The sequence below is a fragment of the Cryptomeria japonica genome, chromosome 6 (genome assembly GCF_030272615.1).
Source record: "Cryptomeria japonica chromosome 6, Sugi_1.0, whole genome shotgun sequence".
Lineage (NCBI taxonomy): Eukaryota > Viridiplantae > Streptophyta > Pinopsida > Cupressales > Cupressaceae > Cryptomeria > Cryptomeria japonica.
In genome coordinates, this window is record NC_081410.1 from 100,238,224 (window position 1) to 100,261,061 (window position 22,838).

General features: G+C 35.3%; 1 protein-coding gene across 1 annotated transcript in view; it reads left to right on the plus strand.

The window, feature by feature from the left end:
- Window positions 1-15,599: 15,599 nt before the first annotated feature.
- LOC131039747 (RPM1 interacting protein 13) overlaps window positions 15,600-22,838 on the plus strand; it is a 31,430-nt gene continuing 24,191 nt past the window's right edge. Inside the window, exon 1 of the mRNA XM_057972583.2 lies at window positions 15,600-16,351. Within this exon, the coding sequence (XP_057828566.1) occupies window positions 16,061-16,351 (291 nt within the window). The 5' untranslated portion in view covers window positions 15,600-16,060. The remainder of the gene's footprint in view (window positions 16,352-22,838) is intronic.

Here is a 22,838-nt window from a genome sequence, read left to right on the forward strand (position 1 = left end):
TCTCCTAAATAACAATCTCTCCCCCTGGGAGCAATATGTGATTTCCAAAGTTTTTCTATACCAAGATAATGTGTTTTTCCATAGATATCTCTCCCCCTTTGACATCAAATGCCAAAGTTGCAACATACCAATTGTTTCATACAAAATACCAACCAATTTTACTATACCAACTCCTCCTCCTGAGAAGTAGCTTCCTCATCAAAGCTGGAGTAAGAATATATCTCTATTAACTGTCAGTTGATGACAGACATCAACTCACTAAGTGTCTATCGGTGGGGGTATGACCCCAAGCTGTTCTCTGAGATACTCAAAAGTCTCCTTAGGCAAAGGTTTAGTGAAAATATCTGCAAGTTGTTCTTTAGTATTCACATAAACCAATTGTATTTCTTTTGCTTCAACTTTTTCCCTTAGAAAATTTGGTTTAATAGAAACATGTTTTGTTTTAGAATGTAATACCGGATTTTTTGATATATCAATTGCTGCAGTGTTGTCACAATAGATAGCTATAGGTTCCTTGCATTTTATCTTCAAATCTTTCAACTTTTGTTTGAGCCAAAGTACCTATGTACAGTTAGTTGCTGCTGCAACATATTCTGATTCTGTTGTTGATAAAGATGTACAACTCTGTTTCTTACTCAACCAAGAAACTAATTTGTTTCCAAGAAAAAATGCTCCTCCGGTGGTGCTTTTTCTATCATCAATGTCTCCTGCCCAATTTGCATCTATGTATGCACATAGATCAAAATTTTCATGTCTAGGATACCATAATCCAAGATCTGGGGTGCCTTGTAAGTACCAGAAAATTCTTTTTACTGCTAATTCATGATTTTCTCTAGGATTACTCTAAAATCTTGAAACAATACATACTACATTCATAATGTCAGGTCTGGTTTGTGTCAAATACAGTAAACCTCTTATCATAGATTTGTACCTAGTTGGATTCACAGGTGTAGATTCATCCCTTTGTGATAATTTGTCATTTGTTGTCATAGGTGTGCTTACCGGTTTAGAGTTCTCCATTCCAAATTTCTTAAGCAACTCTTTTAAGTATTTTGATTGACTCAAAAATATACCTTTTTCAGTCTGGGAAATCTGCAATCCTAAAAAGAATCTTACTTCACCAATCATAGACATTTCAAATTCTTGCTGCATTTTGATAAAAAAAAGTCTTTACACAATCCATCTTCTCCTCCAAATACTATATCATCAACAAAAACTTCAATAGCCAAGATGTCATCATTAGTCATTTTATAGTATAAGTTACTGTCAGCATTACCTTTAGAAAAACCAATCTTCAAAAGATACTTATCCAATCTTGCATACCAAGCTCTTGGAGCTTGCTTCAATCCATATAAAGCTTTCTTTAGCCTACAAACCATATCTTTGTCATCTGTCAAAGAAAATCCATTAGGTTGTTCAATGTAAACTTCTTCTTCAAGATCACCATTCAAAAATGCACATTTAATATCCATCTGATATACTTTGTAGTTCTTATGTCCTACAAAAGCCAAAAATAATCTAACTGCCTCAATTCTAGCTACCGGTGCAAAGGTTTCATTATAGTCAATTCCTTCTTTCTGAGAATATCCCTTACACACTAGTCTTGCTTTATTTCTGATAACCTTACCATCTTCGTTAAGTTTGTTTCTGAATACCCATTTGGTTCCAATTACATTTTTATCTTTAAGTCGGGGAACTAATGTCCAAGTGTTGTTTTTCTCAATTTGTTGTAATTCTTCTTCCATAGCTTTAGTCCAATGCTTATCTTCACATGCCTCATTAATTGATGATGGTTCAATTTGAGAAATAAGACATACCTCTTCATTTGCCAATCTTCCTCTAGTCATAACTCCTTTATGTTTGTTTCCAATTATCTGATCTACAAAATGATTCAGTCTTACATACCGGGGTGTCTTTGTTTGTTGTTGTTCTTCAGTCATAGTGGAATTTTCAGATGATACCGGTGTAACTGGATCTTCACTCTATACCGGTGGATTCAGTGTAGGTTCATTTATTAGAATTTCTATTGCCGGTTCAGAATCTATGTACCTTGAAGTTCCTCTGAATTGTTCATCAATCTTTACATTTGTACTCTCAACAATTTTCTGCAATCTCTTGTTAAAACATCTATATGCTTTACTCTTAGATGAATAACCTAAAAATATTCCTTCATCACTTCTAGGATCAAATTTTCCAATGTACTCATCTCTTCTAATATAACATTTACTTCCAAATATTCTGAAATACTTAAGAGTGGGAGTAATACCAAACCATAGTTCATGAGGGGTCTTACAGGTTTCACCTTTGATGTGAACTTTGTTAAATGTATAGACCGATGTGCTTACTGCTTCTCTCCAATATACATGAGGCAAGTTTGCTTCAAATAACATACTTCTAGCTGCATCCAAGATGGTTCTATCTTTCCTTTCAACAACTCCATTTTGCTGTGGTGTCCGAGGTGCTGATAGTTGTCTTCTAATTCCATTCACTTCACAGAATGCATTAAACTCCTTAGATGTGAATTCTTCTCCTTGATCTGATCTTAAACATTTGATTTTCTTACCGGTTTCATTTTCAACCATTGCTTTGAACAGTTTGAACTTTCCAAGTGCTTCTGATTTTTCTCTGAGAAAAGTAACCCAGCACATTCTAGAATAGTCATCAATGATTAGCATGAAATATCTATCACCTTGTAGGCTTTTAGTTCTAGCTGGATCACATAAATCAGTGTGAATTAAATGAAGAGCATTATTTGATTTTTCAGGAATAATTCTGAAACTAGCTCTAGCTTGTTTTCCAAATTGACATTCCTTACAAATTGTGCTATGAGGTTTGACAATTTTAGGTAAATCTCTAACTACCTTAGTAGTACTGATATTTACCATGCAATCAAAGTTTACATGATAGAGTCTCTTATGCCATAACCAACTTTCATCTATATGTGCAATTAAACATGTCTTTTCACTATTATTCAAATGAAAGATATTACCCCTAGTCTGGTTACCGATTGCAATTTCTAAACCAGTTCTATTCATGATTTTGCATTTTCCATTCTTAAATTGTAACTAAAATCCTTTCTCAACTAATTGACCAACACTCAAAAGATTATGCTTTAAACCTTCAACATAGTAGACATTATCAGTGTTGTGCTTACCATCAAGAGATATTGAACCCTTACATCTGATCTAACAAGCTTTGTCATCTCCAAATCTTACTAAACCGCCATTGTATTCTTGAAAGTTCAAGAATTTTCCTTTGTCACCTGTCATATGATGTGAGCATCTAGAATCAATTATCCATTCATCTTTTACCTCAATTTTAGCTGCCAAGGCATGTTCTACCGGTTGCACTATAGGTTTCGGTGGATCTTCTATTATAGCAACAAAAACCCATCCATTGTCTGCCGGATCTTCATCAGAATCATCACTCACTCCTTCATCAACTACATAACAAGATTTGTCCTTATTTTTCTTGAATCTGTATCTCTGATATTCAGGGTTAGGTTTGTATGTCCTTCTAGCTTCTTCTCTTAGTCTAGCATGTCTATCAGGGCATCTTGAAGCCATATAACCAATCTTATTGCAGTTAAAACATTTGAAAGGTGCTTTACCTTCATACTTACATCCAACTGGACCTTTAGGCATTTTTCTTGCAAATAGTGCTTCAAGTTCTTCAATTTCTTCAAGTTCTTTCCTACTTTCTTCAAGTTCTCTTGCATAAAGGGCTTTCCAATCAGATTTGTCAGATGATGATGCAGATGATGTTGATGCTTTGAAAGCTAAATCTGTCTTTATAGTAGCAACAGGACCAAATTCCTCAATTTCAAAGGCTGAAAGTTTTCCAATCAATGTATCCCTAGTTACTGATGTATTAGGCATTGTTCTTAATTCATTTATTGTAGTAACCTTCATTTTGTATGTCGGTGGCACTCCTCTTAAAACTTTTGAAATAATTTCATCTTCACTTAAGGTTCCTCCACAACATTTAATACCAAAAACAATTTCATTTACTCTTTCCATAAAAGCAGACATTCTTTCATCTTCTTCCATTTTCAAATGTTCATACCTGACTCAGAAGCTTTCAAGTTTTGCAATTTTGACTATGGAATCTCCTTCATTCAGTGTTTCCAAATGATCCCAAATAGCTTTAGCAGTAGACCCATCTGATAGTCCCATGATTTGCTGATCTGATAATGCACTCAAAAGTGCTTCTCTTGCTTTGCAATCATTTTCTTCATCTTTTGTCAAGTTGGGTGGATTAGGCTGACTTTGAGTAGGAGCAATATAACCATTCTTTGTAACATTCCAGATGTCCTTTCCAATGCAATTCAGATGTGTCTCCATTCTGATCTTCCATATCCCATAATTGGTTCCATCAAGTTTAGGACTGTCCTTCCTGAAATAGTTAGTAGACATTGGATCTCCTCAAGTTGTTAAACTTTTGTAAAAGAGGTCTTAGCTCTGATACCAATTGTTAGGTCCCGAGGACAACTGAGGGGGGGGGGGGTGGATCAGTTGTCTAAAAATTTAAACCAAAAACAACTTAATCAATTATTGCTTTAATATTGATGAGACAGTCTGTTATACCGGTGGACAAATTTAACAGATAAATACAATACCGGTAAAGATTAATGCATGAAATCAAAACATAAAATCATCCACAACACATGACACCAATATTTGTACGTGGAAACCCTGTAAGGGGAAAAACCACGGTGGGAAACCTTACCCACAATCAGATGATACTACTTCAGATAGTAAGTGTACATAAATGGGGTCTGCACATGCAGAAAGGCCAAGCGCTTAGAGCTCACTGCTCAAACACAAATAGGAGTCACACTGACTACAGTTGGATGGTTAAATCCAATAAAATGTACTGCTTAAAATAGCATCTTCATATGCTAGATTCAGTACTAGTGTAATGCAAATATGCCTTCACAAAAACCTAGCTTCACCTTCAAATGATGTCTTCATGTATAGCTCTGCTTAATCTCGCATATCCCTTCACAATATACCTTTTTCGCATTCCACACTTGATCTTACAATTAAGATCTTATATTTATACCATAACCTAAGACCAATTATAGTAGGTCGGCTCTACAAGATATTACAATAAAAACATTTTACAATCAATATAATATTCGATGCAATAACCGATTGAACATGTCAGCTTAATGCATTTACAACATTAATTAATCATCTCCATAGCGTGCCATGCTGATCTGGAAAAGATAATCCTGCCAGTGTAACCCTGGATAACCCTCGACCTATTTGCCGGTAAAAGAAAATATGCAAATATGAATATACCAATGATCAAATCTTCAAGATAAGATGTCCACACGATGTTTTCAACATCACCAAGTGTCTTTCATGCCATTCCAAGTGTCGGTGATCATTATAGCCTACCGGTGTACCATATACCAGTAACTGTGCAATAGTTACTTGCTTGCCGGTGAATGTTTGCTGGTTCTCCAAAGTGCTTTTAGTAGGTGTTGACATCAATGACAAAACCATACCAAAATATTAACAGTGTGGAGGACTCAATGATACCCCCCAAGGACTACATATATCATGTATATACAATCATGTATCCCCCCATATGAAGGAAAAAGAGACTACATAGGGCTCCCGTCATAATGTATAGTGTCCTACAAAAATGATGAATGCTTTAAGATAAAAGATATTCCAATGCCTACAAACAACATTTCTCCCCTTTGGAAAAAAATAAAGATAGTACAAATGCAGGAATGCTTCTTATTGTCAATATGAATTGATAGGAAGTGGAATTCAAATATGTGATGATGTTTCTGGAAACTACTCATATGACGCCAAGCCCTTGGATGATGAAAATGCCACAAACCAATCAAATACATACCCAATCACAATAGAAGGCAACAAATAAAGAACCAATTGAAATTGATTTTGAATAAAATCCAAAGACAAACTATTGGTATTTTGATGATGTTTAGTTGTGATTGTCATTGATGGACATACACTTATTTTATGTATGAATTATTCTCAACCGGTAATATGTGTTGTGTTGTTCACACCGTTACTATATGCTATTAAATGTATAGTCTTTATTTGTAGAAGATTATCGGTGTTTTGCAAAAGATGCTTACCAGTTAAAGCATGATCGAAGACCTCAAGCGGTATGAAGACCTCAAGTGGTATGAAGACACCAAGCAGTACGAGGACCCCTAGCGACAGTTAATTTTTGATCAGAACACTATGTTCCAATTTACCAATCTTTGTTTATCAGTAATCGATATACTGTGGTAAACCGGTATAATTGTAAAGTGTGATAAGTTATCATCCATCGACACTTTAGCGGTGATTCTGTGCCATGTTATCAAATGTGTTTAGATGCACTGTAACTATGAAATTGTAGTCTAATCTTATGGACGACATGAAATTATATTCCTATATGAGGACATCATGTCTAGGGTTTTGAAGAGTTGATGTGTGCGAGTGTTGTAGAGAAGATTAGGTCTATGCGAAAAAGGTATCTCACTACAAAGATTGTGAGTGCAAAGGTTAGAATACTGAAGTAATGTTGCAATGCATTAACAGAGAACTATCAAGGATCTAATCAAGCATTCTATCCTACTTTCTAGATCATTCACTTGTTGATTACTAATCTCTTTGACAAGTCTAAAACCCTTAACCGGGTAGGCCCAACCAAGCCTATTGTAAATCCTCTAACAAGGTGGTTCACAATTGTGGATCTAAAATCCTTTAACAGGGTAGTCTTTAACAAGACTTATCTCCTAACAGAGATCTGGATTCCTAATAGGAATGTTCTGGTGAAGAACATTGTAAGGCCTTAATCGGTCTGACCTTAACCGGTTTGGTTACTATTCTGTAGATAGTTGACTTGTGGGTTTTACTCACCATGGTTTTTCCCATTTGGGTTTCCACGTCAAAATATCTTGTGTTATGGTGATTGTGCTTCTGTGGGTGAATGCTCTATTTTCTATTTGGCTTGTTTATGTTTTAACCGGTTTGTTGTTTAAACTACTACACCGGTCTGCTGGAAAATTGTTTAAGAATCTGATTGTATTTTTAGGCATACTAATTCACCCCCCCCCCCTCTTAGTATTCATCACAAACATGATGTCATAATAGTTGTGCCAAGACTATCGTCAAATAAGAGAGATAAACCCTCAAATGTGTCTTCCAAATCTGAAATGTGAGACTCCACAAACAATGAAGCAATGTTTGTCAAATAGGAATCCTAATCAAGAAGACAATTAGAAACCTATTGTAATGACTCATTGGTAAGACTCAACAAATCAACAACAAGAGATGAGTTATCATTCTTAATAGGAATAAGAGTCTCAATCAATGAAGGTGCAACAATTATCTCTACAGGTGGAGAAAGAACAACTTGAGATTTTGAAGTTGTATCATTTGATGAAACAAATGCACTCTCAGGAAAGATTTGAAAACCTTCATGTGAGAAATTATGACATCATTCATACCCATGTTGATTACTCCCATAATATTTTTATTTACAAGCCTTATACATGATTTACTTCTCAAGATAATCTCCAAAGTGATTAAAAAAATAGAAACCCTCAATACAAATAGAAATGTGATTTGCACATTTTTCAGAAAAGAAATAAAAATATAGAATCTAAGATGTGATTGAAATAGTACCCAATGAATATTCTAGAAATAGGCCTAAGATCTATGTAGAGGACTGAACTTATTTTTTTATGTCGCAAGAATCATGCAAACAAAGTCTCGACATAAAAGTTATAGCCCTCCAAGTATAAACAACTAGATCCAAATTTATATGCCCATATAATCTACATGGAGAAAAATCTACAAAAACTTCTAACACCACTAGGTCAGGTTCAAAACTACCTTTCTGATGATAGATTTTTTTAAAAAATTGGACGTCATATGCAAAAGTTATGACAAAAAGAAGAAAGGTTTAATTTATCTAGCTGACAACCAACAACACAATCCTTGCAATTTAATTTATAGAATATTTACTCACTTCACACATAATCCAACAAATACCCAAATGGTTTTTTGGGGCAAAGAAAAGAATCCACAAATCTTTTTTTCTAAATTTTCTTTTTTCAGAAAAAGTTATGGTCGTATCTTGATTTCCTTTTTTTTTTTTTCTTTTTTAAAATTTTCACATGAAATTTGATGAATTTTATAGAATTAAGTGCAACCCAGATAGTTTTGTGGCTATTAAGAAAGCCCATAAATTGTTTTTCTTCAAGATGAGTCAATTTTTCTCAAGGCTAGATCTCTTATAAATTGCACAAGAACTTAGCAGATCTAGAGGTCATATACCATGTCAGAGTTATTTGTTCAACCCCACAAGCCCATGAATTACCTACAAGAAAAATGCCTATCACATACGAAGAGAAGAAGCAATGATTAATGTTATACAACCTTGAGAGAGACTGATCCAAAGAGGAATCTGATATTGAGAATAACTTGCAAATGAATTGGATAGATTGCAATGAATACAATGAATGCTTATAAAAGCATAATGATAAAACCCTCTATGCAAACCCTAGTAGAGGAAGATTAAATCAGCCAATGCCAAGTGCCACAATCATAATGAATGAGACAACGCAAGCCATCATTAGCCTAATTAAATAAAAGGAAAGCACCTAAGTTTAGCTTAAGTGAATAAAGTAATTAAATGACCTAATTAGATAATGTCCTAATCACTCCAACATTTTTCTTATTTGATTTAAGAGAATATCATCAAATATAGGATGAGATGTGGGTTGGGCCCATTGAAGTGTTCCTTACCCCTATGTGTAGTGATTACACACTCTAGATTTTGGTCTTTAATGAATATGGTAGAAACATAAGTATTGGTTCCTCCTATGTGAGATATGGTGTACTCATGTGAAATAGAGGTATAATTAGCATCCTTGGACTTGTAAACACTTGTTGGAGGTGTTCTGTTTCCCATGGCTAGGGATTGAATCTTGCAATATCTTGAGATTAGTATTGGATGAAGGGAGACAATCTTCAACAACAATATCACCCCAATATATAAGGTCTTGGATACGATTTTTCAATTTTGTACAATTAGAGTTTTACAACCTTTGATCCTATGGTATTCACAAAACTCATTATCTTTGTACCGTGAGGGTTTGAATTGAGGTTCTTAGTATTTGATTTCTAATAATGTGATAAGCTTAGATTGGACCATTTTTTGTAAAGTGGATTGTGTAGACACCTAAAATTATCCTTTAATTAAATAAATATTTAATTATTTTATCCCAATGTCTTATATTAATTAAACAAATATTTTTATTTATTTAATTAATTCACTAAGACTCTTCTTTCTAATTTAAATAAATATATATTATTTATTTAGATCTCACCTCATCTCCTAAATCAATTAAATACTTTATTTATTTAATTTATCTAGCCCTCTCCTCTATTAATTAAATAAATAATTATATTTATTTAATTTAGTTCACTTATTTTTCCCTCTTTAATCCTAGCCCTTCAACTTATTTACATGGATCATAATCTAAATTCGTAGGCACGTGACAAGTGTCAAATGTCTCTTCATTCACTTTGTGTTTTCTCTAAAATCAACCCACCGCTTAATCTTATCCCTTCATTTCAAATTAACCTCTTAATCCTATTCACCCTTATCTTTTACCTTTCCACCTCTTAATCTCCTCCCTTCATCTTTAGCTTATTGATTCTGTTTCATCTATGAGATCCTAGCCATTCACAATTTAACCTCTTAATCTAAACCCTCCATTTTTAGTATAATCTCTATAAAATAGGCTTCCTCCTCTCACTCTACAACACACATAGCTTGAGCATACCCATACTCTACCAAAATCATCTTAGAGCATACACTGTCACAATCATAGCCTTACATCATCACAACTACCATCCATTTCTCTTTGAGATTTTGTGCAAGTGCATACAAATCGAAGAGCAATTATCATCATATATAAGATCATGGAGGATAGGAGAACAATTTAGACACGCCTCTCTTGCATGTGAAGGTATATATTTTTTTATTTTATGTTATTTTCATTCATTTGTAGTTATCTATTGGTTGTTTTTTGAATGTGTTTGTAGATCTAGGGTTAGTCGTTGGATCTTTAGGGTTTATAAATAGGTAACAATTCAACATACACAGATTCAATAGGTTCCCCTATAGGAGTATATTTTTACTTGGAGTGTTGTTTTGTGTAGGTGCTCTAGGAATGGTAACACCTTGAATATTTTGTTTTGTGTTTGCTAATGGTGTACATTGGATTGGGATTGTATGTTTTGGATAAATTTGCATCTACTATAGTCATTGACAATGTTCTTTTTTTTTTTTTCCCCAAAGACTAGGTTTATCATTAGATGTAGAGGGATTATCCTTATTTTCATATATATTTTCACAATACCTTTAGCAATGATATTTTTTTCAATAATTATTCCCTTTTCTATGATCTCATCAAATATGTTGGCACATTAGAGTTGCAAGTGGAAATAAATTTCTTGATTTAAACTCTGGGCACTAGTATGTGGACAAGTTATTTTTTGTTTTTCTTGTTATATTTCTCCATTAATGTAGAAAGACAACGAATGATTCTCCATTTCTTATTTTTTTGTTATATAGGTCAGTCATAGAATTTTATTTTCAAATCATTATATGAGAAATGGGCAATGAAATTTTGTGCTAATTCATGAAAGGATTTGATCCCTTGGGGTAAGTATGTGAACCATTCAATGGCTTGACCTCCTAAATTATAAGGAAATAGGCACATTAGATAGGTATCATGATAAGAAACCTTAAAACAAGCTAGATAAAATTCACTTATATGAACTCACGTGGATCACATTTTCCCTTATTTGTCGAACATAGGTATCTCAAAGTTAGAGGGAAAGGTAATTATAGGGATATATCTATCGAAAGGATAAGGACACATGTCTTCTAGTGTATAGTTATTCCTATTATGTCCTGTTGGCAAATTTTGTGCCAACCTTAGCAGGGAGAAAGAAAAAATGTTCTCGCGGTATAAGAGAACAAGAGAAAACAATGACTTTCTTATCTCACGCGTTCCCACGGGATAAGAAAATGAAGGTAAAACAATGACACTTGAGATGAAATAACAACAAGGGGCATTTTGTTTATCTCGCAGAGTTACAAAGAGCACAATGACGTAGCGTGAGATAAGCACACAAGAATCCAAAGGGGATTTTTTGCTTATCCCGTGAAGTTTCAAAGACTTCAGCTGAAGGCCGCGGGATAAGAAATTTACTAGGGATGGCCCCATCGCACGATCACCTTACCCATTATGAGTCCCACGTGCTTGAATTATTCACTTAAGTGTCGACCTAAATATCCTAGTTGTGTGGGATAAGCGAATCATATGGATGTGTGAGCGGGTGTTATCTCACGAGTATATTCACAGTGGGTCCTACTCGCATGGGATAAGCTGAAAGGCCTATTTACCAAAGAAATGTTATCTTGTAGAGCAAAGAGAAGCATCACCAAGGTTTGCTAGATAAGGCTCACAAGGCAACACAATGAGGGAAAGGGTTTTCCTTATCCCGCGTGTTCCCGCAGGGATAAGGATGGTCGAAGGATACCAACGAAAGGCTTATCCCGCGAGGGCAAGAAGGGTGTAGCGACAATGCACAAGATAAGTAATGTAGAAAAGAAAAGAAGAAAGCCTTATCCTGCGAGGTGAAGTCGAGAGAAGAATGATGTCGTAGGATAAGAAACATAAAGGCAGATGTGCGTTTCCCCTTATCTCGCAGGGTGAAAAGGTCAACAAGAAAGGGCTACGGGATAAAGAGAATAGGAGAAATAAGCCAACAGGATTATCCTATGTAGCAACAACATTCAAGATATCAAAGAGCAACAAGGGAAGTCGTGCGGGATAAGATCCAAATAAGAAGAGGTTCAACCTCTCTTATCCTGCGAGGTAAAACAAAGGCATCAAAGGCCCCACAGGATAAGAAAATAAGGGTAAATAAAAGAGACCCTTATCTCGCAGAGGAAAACAATGACAAGGGAGATGCTGTGGGATAAGAAAACAGGGAAAAATCAAGATGGCTTATCCCGCGAGGTACAATAGAGAGTGAAAAGGGGCCGCGGGATAAAAAACTAAGGCAAAATAAGCAAAAGCTTATCCCATGGGGTAAAAATAGACACAGAGAGATGCTGTGAGATAAGAACTCAATGCAGCTTAGTGGTTAAACATAGTGAGTGGAACGTGGACCCAGGGGTGCCACGACAACCAATTATGACCGTCGGATCTTCATAAAGGCCCGATCTGATGACCATGTTTTAATCTCAGATTGGGCCTGCTGGATGCCTACATGAAGAGATCTCGTGCGTCCATCTTTGCGCGAATCTCTCAGATTGATGGACTTTTAATTTTGCAGTGCTTGTTGAGTTTTGAATGCTCTACAGGAAGGTGGTTGTTGACTCGATGGTCGAGGACGTTCTCTGCTCAGTCGACGCCCAATTTTGGACCCGATCTCACTCCAACCATCATATTTGCTCGCCATAACTCCATACATGATGCATGCAACCAATTTCAGGCACCACCCATGCCTTCTTCAATGTAGAACATAAACTTTTGTCTCTACAAGTGTGCTTGGCCATGCTTGTTGACAAGGATTACTTCACCAAGGGGTGATTTTCACTCTTCTAGAAGCAGAGGATGACTTCAAAGGCTAGGTTCAACATGCCATCAGGTCATCCTTGATCTGATCTTCTTCTCCCCTCTCAAATTTTTGTAACCCAACCTTGATTAGGGTTAGGGTTTCTTGATTTTAACCATCTGAGTTATGCCTGAACTATAAAGGCAATTTTTGTATATTTCCAAAGGATCTTCTTCCTTTTCATTTTCAATTGAATACTTGTTTTCATGATTTGTAAAAGTTTCCTTGCCTTTACATTAATAGATTATGCTTAATTTGTCTCTTTCAGTTCTTACAACTTGTGTAATATTTTGCCTCTTTGTATGAATGTATTCTTCTTTGATTTCCTTAGTTGTAAGTGTCTGAGTTGACCCCCCTGTGGATGTTGACTGTGAACTGAACTCAGTTCCTCTCTTCATTTCACCAGATCCCAACCTTCACTCATAGATAGGTGACTAACTAGGATAAGAATTTATGCATACTCAGAGCAATTCTATTGATGTTCTGTGCAGACATAGGTAGGAAGGTCAAACTTTCAATATAGGTGCAAACCTTTTCCCTTTTCAAGCAATCTTTCTTCCCCTTTTCCCTCAGAGATCAGTAGTGTTAGATTATTGGTGTTGGGTTGGTCCAACACTTGCATCTGATTGGAGAGGAAGATGACCTTCTCTGGAGACTCAACCTCACAACAACACAAGGTCCTGCACTTGAGAGGTTGTTTCCATGTTTCACAAGGTTGGTGATCAAGCTTGATCACCAAGGGTGCAAAATTTTGTGACAACATGTCCCATCCCAATACGTGTTATCTTTTTTTTGTGAGCTTCGATTTTTGTGTTGCCAAGTTATTTGTAGGTATCAAAAGATGTCCTTTAGTGGGGATGTGTGTAGACGAAAGTGATTGGCTATGTGATATGTATGTTCTTGCAAGTACATGGATTTGTGGTTGAGAAGTATATGAGGTGGAAGAATAACCTAGAGGGTTAGTTTTGGGAACAAAGGTATTGACTTGATTGGATGGGATGTAATTTTGATTAGGTATATATGTTTGAGATGACATCTATTGTGTTTGTCGATAATTGGAATGTTGAGATGTAGAAGGTGAGGTTGTGATATGTTGGGAATGCATTTGTTGTGGCATAGATACAAAAGATAAAGATTTGAGCAATGATGCTATATATAAAGATCTTATTTGAAGGGGGTTTGACACAAGAGATGTGTTTTGGGTGCTGGAACTAGTAGTGTTTGGAATAGAATGTGCAATTGTATGGAATGATTTGGGTGAAAAATGATCACGAGTCTCATGAAATGGATGCCATTAAGCCTTATATGTAGGAGGTTTGGATGATGGTGTGTGTTGGATGGTGGGAGTAAATTTATCTAATGGGCTTTTGTGACATAGTTTGTGATGGGTTCAATATATTTGATTGCGATAATGAAATGCTTGTGATGGGTATATTAATTGGAATTGTTTGACTAGTTATTTTGAAGGTTATAAGATCTTGTTCTTTATGAGTGGTGGTGTTAAAATCAAAAGGAAACTTGGCATCTCTTTGAGCTAACAATAAAAAATAGTGATTTGGATCTAAATTGAGGAGATTGTCTATAACTTGCATTGCTCTAGGATCTCACTTAAATTCCTCTAGTTCTTCTATTATTGGTTGTCCAATGGTTTGTGGGGAGTCATCTTCTTCAATTGTAATAATCCCTAAATATGACAAGTTAGGATATTGAAACCCCTCTAGGGAAGGTAAATGTGAGGGCATTCTAGACTCATATTGGCTCTCCCCTATGGTTGTTTGCATGTTTAAATTAGTTTATCAAGCCTCCATGTTTTTTTTTGTGTTGCGGCCTTGTGATTGGCATATGTAAGTGTAAAACCTTGGACAAGATTGGATACATTTGTTGATAATATATGTTTGTTAGATAAAGCCAAATATATAAAAGTTAAGCTAGAACTCCAAATGATTAAGATTGAAATTGATATTGTTTTTACTTGAACTAGCCTCATGAGCCTAAGTAAATAGATAGCTAGATTGTTTTACTTGACTAGCCTTACAAGCCCAAGCAAATAGATACAAAGATTGTTTCACTTGAACTAGCCTTGTAAGGCCACAAAAACATATATAAAGTGGAGTTTACCAACTTAAGAGTAGATGACAACTCTTAAGTATATCCACAAATGATATGACCTAACTTAAATTTTTGCTTGGAATAGACAAGTTTCCAAGCAACAAGGAAAGCTAGAGATAAAAGATAAGATAATTTAATAGATTTTGATAATGATATGACAATCTCCAAAAGATCGTATTCGAAAAGATTTTGATTTTTGTTATGATTTTCTTTGAAAGTGTCAAGGGATACTAATGCTTAGTCAAAAGTGACATGAGATTGATCAAAAGCACAACAAAAGTCATCAATGGAAGTGCAATATTATCTGTCAAATGCGACCCAAAATAGGTCAAAAGTACCACAAGATAATTAAAAAACACAAAATTATAATTGATTTCACAAGGTTGAAAATATAAAAGATACACATAATGGAGAAAGCCTAAAGTGTAGTATCTATCAAATGAATGATGTGTGTGTCTTATTAGTTGCTTTGAATAAACTTTTAATGATCCTTAGATGTTCGATATGTGATTTTTGGATGCTTGAATCTAGAGTCATATAATGCCTTTTAATGTCACAAGATTATTAAACTCATCATATTTCACAATCCATAATGAATATTGTGATAGTTTCGAAATCATCATAATGAAATTGAGCGATTGAAAAAGAAGAAATGAAAAACGACTCTCACTTTAAAAACAATTTTTTTTTCCTAAAACTAATAAAAAACACCTCTACAAATATATAATATAACCGGAGTTCCCACGAAAAATGATTTATTATGGCCGATGTATAATAAGCACAAATATGTATAAATATAAATAAAAAGCAGCTTTAAAATAATTGTTGGTGTAACCGTTAGATTTTGACCAAGCAGTGAAGAAAGTAATCTTGATTGGATTTGAAATTTATAGCAACAAATGCGAGTAGTTATTTTGGGCAAGATTTGAATTTACAAGTCTGATTTCCATTTCTCAGGAGACAGACTGGATTCTTTACTCCCAGCCTTGGGAGCCTTTCAGTTGGTCCGTTGCCTTTTCAAATTTCCATTTCTTACAGATGAACTTAACGCAGCTTTGATGAAATGTAAAGGCCAAAAAACCAGGTCATTTTACCACATCATGACTGGATTTTTGTTGGAACTATGTTGGGTTCACAATGTAGGTCACAGGGTATAATTAGGATTGATATCATTTGCTACAGTTGAAGGGGTTTATTGGAGTAATCTGGACTGGGCAGTTCAAGGGTTTTGTTTTATAATTTTGAATTGGATTTTCATTGGGATAAAAAGAATGGGCCCCCGGCGAATTGTTATTGAAATTAGCTCATCGTCGGATGAAGATATAAGTCCCAATTGCAAGACCAAGAAAACCTTTCATTACAAACGCCCTTCTGGTGAGAAGAGGGTTTCTGTCATAAGGACGTCTTCTTCTAAGAAGTATAAAAAGAAGAAACGGGACATCGTACAATTTGATGATGACTGCATTATTTTGGATTCTGACCCAGACAAGAGGGATTTCGGATTGAATGTACAGTTAAACGGATCACCAAAGGATTTGCTTGTTGTGGCAGAGCGTGGACAGGTATGTATAATGGGTGTGCTTACATATTCTGTGGATTTAATAGATTTCCATTCATAAGCTGTTATTGGATGTATTAAGGAGATCCCATGTACATTCTGTTATTTGATGAATTTTGAAAACATATTTATACTGCTGTTTGATGAATCCAATAGGACCCATATAATCTCTGTTATTAAATAAGTAAGTTGTAATGGTAAGGGAGGACACTTCTAAGATTGAGAACCAACTTGAAAACACTTGGAAAAGAGACAACCGGGTTCAAGTTCCTGTTGTATTAGGGTTAGGTACTCTGGATGTAGGTCGATTGGTAAGGTCTGGTTTATTTTTTATGTTTGGTAAAGTTTGAAATTATAGAAATTTGAAATTTATATTATTTTTATCAGTAATTAAATAAGGTTAATAGGATTGTAAGAAAATAATTTTAACATAGAACTTGGTAAAATCATAGAAATTTGAAATTTATATTATTGTATGCTAGTAATCAATTTAGGTTAATAACTTAATAGGATTGTCAAAAAAATATTTTTTATTTATAGAAAAATAAAGAATAAATCATCATTACAATGAGTTTGTTGTGTTTCTGAAGTTAAAATTATAAAAATAAATTTGAAGGTGAACATTGAGATAAAGGAGTTGAGCTGATGATTTTTAAGAATGCGGACTCTATATTGGATTATCTCTCTAATGAACAGAGCTACATATATTTGATCCTCATAATTTATAGGATAGAGAGCCATGATTTACTTTAAAGAGATAGTAAAGCTTGTTATGAATCTCACAATATGGTAGACATTTTATTAGAAAATGCTCATTTGATTCTGGTTCAGTGTTGTAAAATCTACAAATGTGCTGATTTCTCAGGCTAAAATGCTTTGAGTCCATGCAAAGTTAATGAGATCATAACTGCAGTTGGACCAAAAGACATCTCAAACTAGAACCAAGTCTAGTGTACTTAGGAGGAGTAATGCATCCATCTTGTATATGAATATTGAGCTATCAGTAGTGCTGCAATTTTTGTTGACAATGGTTCTGCAGGTTTTGTTGAAGTTAGTTCTATATAGGCTCTATAGATTTCATCCCTTGCACTTTTATAAATATCTGTTTCAACATGTGGGGAGTATTGATAGCAAAGATACCAAGAGGAAGATGATTAATATCAATACTGATGCCTTGCAAACTCAAACATTGGGCATGCTAAGTTTCTTATCCCTTGTTCACATAATTCATAGATGACTGAAGAGCCTTGAATGGATGTTTATTTCATCTATTTGTTGTATCAGCCATAGATCTTAATCTATGAAGTAGTATCACTACATAGAATACAGCTGAAATATGAAGAGGATGAATGCCAAATTTAGCTAAAACAATTGCATGTGGAACTAAGTTTTTCTTGCAGGTTTTCAGATAGTATGTAAATAAAATCTCTGTTAACCTGACCCTTATTTGCGCTGCAAAGATTGAATCCCCAAATCTCACAAATATATATATTTGTTGGTAGCACTAAAATATAGAAAACAGCCTTTCCTAAAAGTGATGTTAGAAACACTATCTCTCAACTAAATCAAGTGTATAGAGTACAATTTTAATATTATATATAGAGCAAAATGAAAAATCCCATTTGTTGTAAAAAGGTTTAAGTTGTCCCAAGAGACATAGTGGTTAAGTTGTGACCTAGTAAGTCACCTTGACCTTTTACACTCTATATGACAACTTGCGTGAATTTAGTAGGGCTCTTTGACTCTCAATTATTAGATTAATTCAGCATGACCATATACACTATAAGACAAACTCAATATATCCTATATGTAGACCCCATATAGGATCTGCTATTAGATATTTTAAATAGAATCACATATACAATATGTTATTGGATAAATTCATTAGGTGCTTCATACAAGGTAATTATTTTTGTATGGGTATTAAAGAAAGAATTAGGATAGACTGTGGTTTCCATATAGGTTGATTGTTTTAAGTGCTCTTTAACAAGATTATGGTTGCTGTAGACTTGTTGTTTGTGTTTGGGAGTTTATATAAATTTGATGTATCTCATATTTTAAAATAAATTAATTACACCATATTCACATACCATGCTTAGACGATTTTAATAAATTCCACAACAACAGAGATTTGAGATTTCATACACATTTCATTGTAGATCCCACATACATATAGTAATTAGATGAACTCAATAGATACCATATAGGTAAGGGTGTAAGGAAGCAAGGTGTGGGGAAACAACTTCCTATGCTAATCTTGAAGGTAGTGTTGTAGAAAAGGCTTAAAAATTAATACAAACTAATTACAAAAAGTAGAGAAATACATTCTTAAGCATATAAACAATGATATTATAACACAATGATTTATGTGGGGAAAACCCTTTCTGGAGAATAACCCATAGAAATGGGACTCGGACTCGGCGCGGACTTGGCAAGGGTGACTCGACTCGGGACTCGGGACTCGGATCGGCTAGGACCCGACAGGACTCGGCAAAGTGAAAAACCCAAGAAATTTAGCGATTTTTAAGGATTTAAAACTTGTTTCATGCACCCTTTATTAAACAAACCTTAAATACACAATAACATCATCAAATAGAAGTTAATTTGATCACATACACAAGTGTCAAGTATACATCGATCACATTAGTATAAACGCAAATTGTAGCTGAAGGAAATAGCAACCAATAAACATAGATATATAAATAGTGTCAAATGTAAAAATATTACAAAACTCATGGAATATGAAATCCATGACATCAAAATTCAAATGTTCTAGTTCCACACATATATCAAAAGTAAAACAACTACAAGTCTATGGCTCAAAGGAGCCTGGGTCCTTCCTATGAAGGCGTCTAATCCTAAGGTAGGTCCTGGATGCGTCAGCAACCATACTCTCTGCCCGTGACTCCATTCTACCCTCAGCAACATCAGCTGTGTCTGGCTCTAGCTCTAGCTCTGGCTTTGGCTCTGCTCGCGCTCTAACCTCCTCCTTTGCCATGGCTACAACCTCAACCTCTCTATCTACTTGGTCGATCCAATCTAAGTCCTCAACACCAAAGATAGGATCTATAGCCTCACTGATCCACTTAGATTCTGGATCAACCTCCTCTAGCGTGATCGGGGTGCTGTCATGGTCCATAACCTGTTTGTGTCTAAGACAGAGGTTGTAATGAACAAAGACTAGATCATTCAACCTCTCCACAGACAGTCTATTGCGCCTCTTGGAGTGTATATGCTCAAACATACTTCAATTGCGCTCACAATCGGAAGCACTGCATGGCTGGCTCAAAATACGAATGGCTACTTGTTGAAGATTTGGTGTTTTAGGATCAAACATCTGCCACCACCTATTTGAGATGAGAAAAAGGAAAAAAAAATCAGCCTCATTTAATAATTAATAATAAATTGAATAACATATAATTAAAATTATGCTCTTAATTTATTAAAATATACATTTTACTTGGTTGCATTTTTGTCCGATTTTCTTTGCAAAGCTGACGAGAGAAGACCTCCCCTTTTGCATTAGAATAAGCCTCTAGCTCCTGGATTATACTACTGCTATGACTAGGCGACATTCGCTCTATCACTGAGTAGAGCCCACTAAGAACCTCCTCATCCGCCTTGAAATTAGGGCGGAAATGGAATGCCGGATTGAGGTAATAAGCAGCTGCATGAAGGGGCCTGTGAAGCTGGGCCTGCCATCTCCTGTCAATGATATCCCAAATGGGACGATACTTACTCTCATCCCCTTCATAGGCAGATCTGATGCCCTCCGTGGCCCTATATCCATGCCCTCATATATGTTGCCCATTGTGGGCTTCTCCCCGTCAGCAACACGTAGGAGAATTACCAAGGGCTCAATGAACTGCAAATATTGTGAAACAATATGTAATATCAATTAATGTAAGTGTGAAATTGTGAATGAAAATAAGCAAATAAAAGAAAAATATGAATAAAAATAAAAAGAAAAACTTAAAACATAAGGTAGAATGCTTAAAAATTTTACCTTCACAATCTCAACACAAGGGGTCCAAAAGCTTGGCTCATCAAAAATGTAATCTGCGACATCAACTCCTGCAGCACTCGTAGCATAGGATGAGGAAGTCCGCTCCTCACCAACAAACATACGTCTCAAAGTTGCCTTACTCCGAATCAAGGATTGCAGTGTGATGAAGTTAGTGGCAAATCTAGTGATTCTAGGACGAGCCAACTCCTTCTGCCCTGTGTATTGCCTCATTAAGTTAAGGACCCATGCATGATTGTATACAAATTTGCAAATATTTTTTGCCTTCTCTACACATGTCCTGATCCATGCAATCTTACCAATGTCCTCCAACATGAGGTCAATGTAATGGGCGGCACATGGAGACCAAAATATAGATGGGTGCCTCTCCATCAAAAGTTTACTTGCAACAACATAATTTGCTGCATTATCGGTCACCACTTGTACTACATTCTCCTCACCCACTTCATATATGACCTCCTCTATAACCTCACATAGGTAAGTGGCATTTTTAGAATGTGCAGAAGCATCAATGGACTTCATGAACATGGTGCCACTTGAAATTTGAAAACAAAGCAAAATCAGTGATCAATGATCATCCAATAAATCTCAACTCAAAAATAAAATACGAATCATTAAATAAAATTCAAGTTATTCAATCACCTGCAGAAGAAACAAGAAAATTTAGGAGCGTCCGATTTCTCCTATTAGTCCAACCATCAGTCATGATGGTGCAACCCTTCTTCCATATCTCTCGCTGATCCTCTAATGTGGCTTTTACATCAGCCATCGATTCTATCAAAATTGGCCCACTTAACTCGGAATCAGAAGGGGCTTTGAAACCCGCCCCACAAATAGTGATGGCATCGACCATGCTCTGCCAATAAGGAGACCTATCACAAATAAATTAAATAGGATAAGTATAAAATTATAAATATTAGACAAAACAAACTAAAAATATTAACAACTTAAAAACTTAAAACAATCAAATAAAAACTAAAAGGAATTACCTGGCTGCGAAGAATGGAATATTGCAATAAAACCAAAATCTTCCAATTGCACCTTTAGCCTTATTGTGTACCTCTTTGTTCCAAGCCATGCTCTCAAGTGAAGGTTGGGCATTGGGAGTAGTGCGTGGCTCAAAATATGAATCCATCCTAGATTTACGAACTCTAGGACCAATGGTTGGAGTTGCATTGATACTCCCACTAGCATTGGCACTACCGGCAACAGAAGCATTAGCACTCCCACTAGGACAATATGGAGGCATGGAAGAGGCCTCTCCAACACAACCAATGCTAGCCTGAGCCTCTTCTTTATTTCTTTTCGAGTCTCAAATGTGTCTAATAGCACTTGGCACTCACGAATAGCCTCAGGAAGTGCTAGTGTGCAAGGCTCTGCATCGTGGCCACATATGCCGACAAGGTGGTATTTCAATCTATTTATGCCTCCATGAAAGATTGTTTTGCAAAATTTACATTTTGCCTCTCCTCTTTTTTGCCAAGGAAAAGGTTCTGTATATTTCCAAGCTGGATCTTTTCTACCCGGGATTGCTCTACGAGGAGGATTGGAACTAGACATTGTTTTCAAAAGTTGAAGGTTGCTGGAATAAGACACAATTACAAAAAAAATGAATATTTGTCCATTTTTAAATTATAAATTAATACAAAAAAAAATAATAGCAATGTTTTGATTTTGATACAAAAATCAATGTAATAGAATTTGTATTCATTTTTTTCAAAGAAATTAGCAAACCCACCATGTAGACTGTTTTTTTCATTTCAAAACATAAAGAAATCAGCAAACCCTACAATGTACATTTTTAAACAAAAAAAATGTACATTATAGGGTTTGCTGATTTCTTTAAATTTTGAGAAAACAAAAAACAATCTACATGGTAGAGTTTGCTGATTTATTTGAAAGAAATGAATACATATTACAAATGTTTAAAAAATAAATGTAAATTTTGCTTATAAAACACCAAAAAAACAAAAATAAATAAATCTTACCTCTTATAAGAAGGTTGAAATGAAATGCAACCTCTTTCCAATCCTCTCTAGCAAGCTTTTGATGCACCAAATGCAAGTATTACACTGGCCCAACGTGATTTGTTGAAGAAATTTTACTCCTCCTTGCTGGTTGCCCTACTATGCTCTCTTCTTTTTCCTCACAACTCACTCTTCTCCTCCTATTTTTTCAATAGAATGAAATGAGATGCCTTTTACAACTTAGAATCAAATATAAATTGAAAAAAAAGCAAGTAAAACCATTGCTTAACATGTTTTAATTTTACTTTTTCAGTATTTTACGCCGACCGAGTCCTGGCATCGGGACTCGCCGGGTCCGAGCTGAGTCACCGAGTCATGTGACTTGCCATGACTCGGCCAAAACTCGCTGAGTCCGGGTCTGAGCCACACAGGACTCGCCGAGGGTCACTCGACCCTTGACTCGCCGAGTTTTGGTGAGTCATGGGGAGTCACGGAACCAC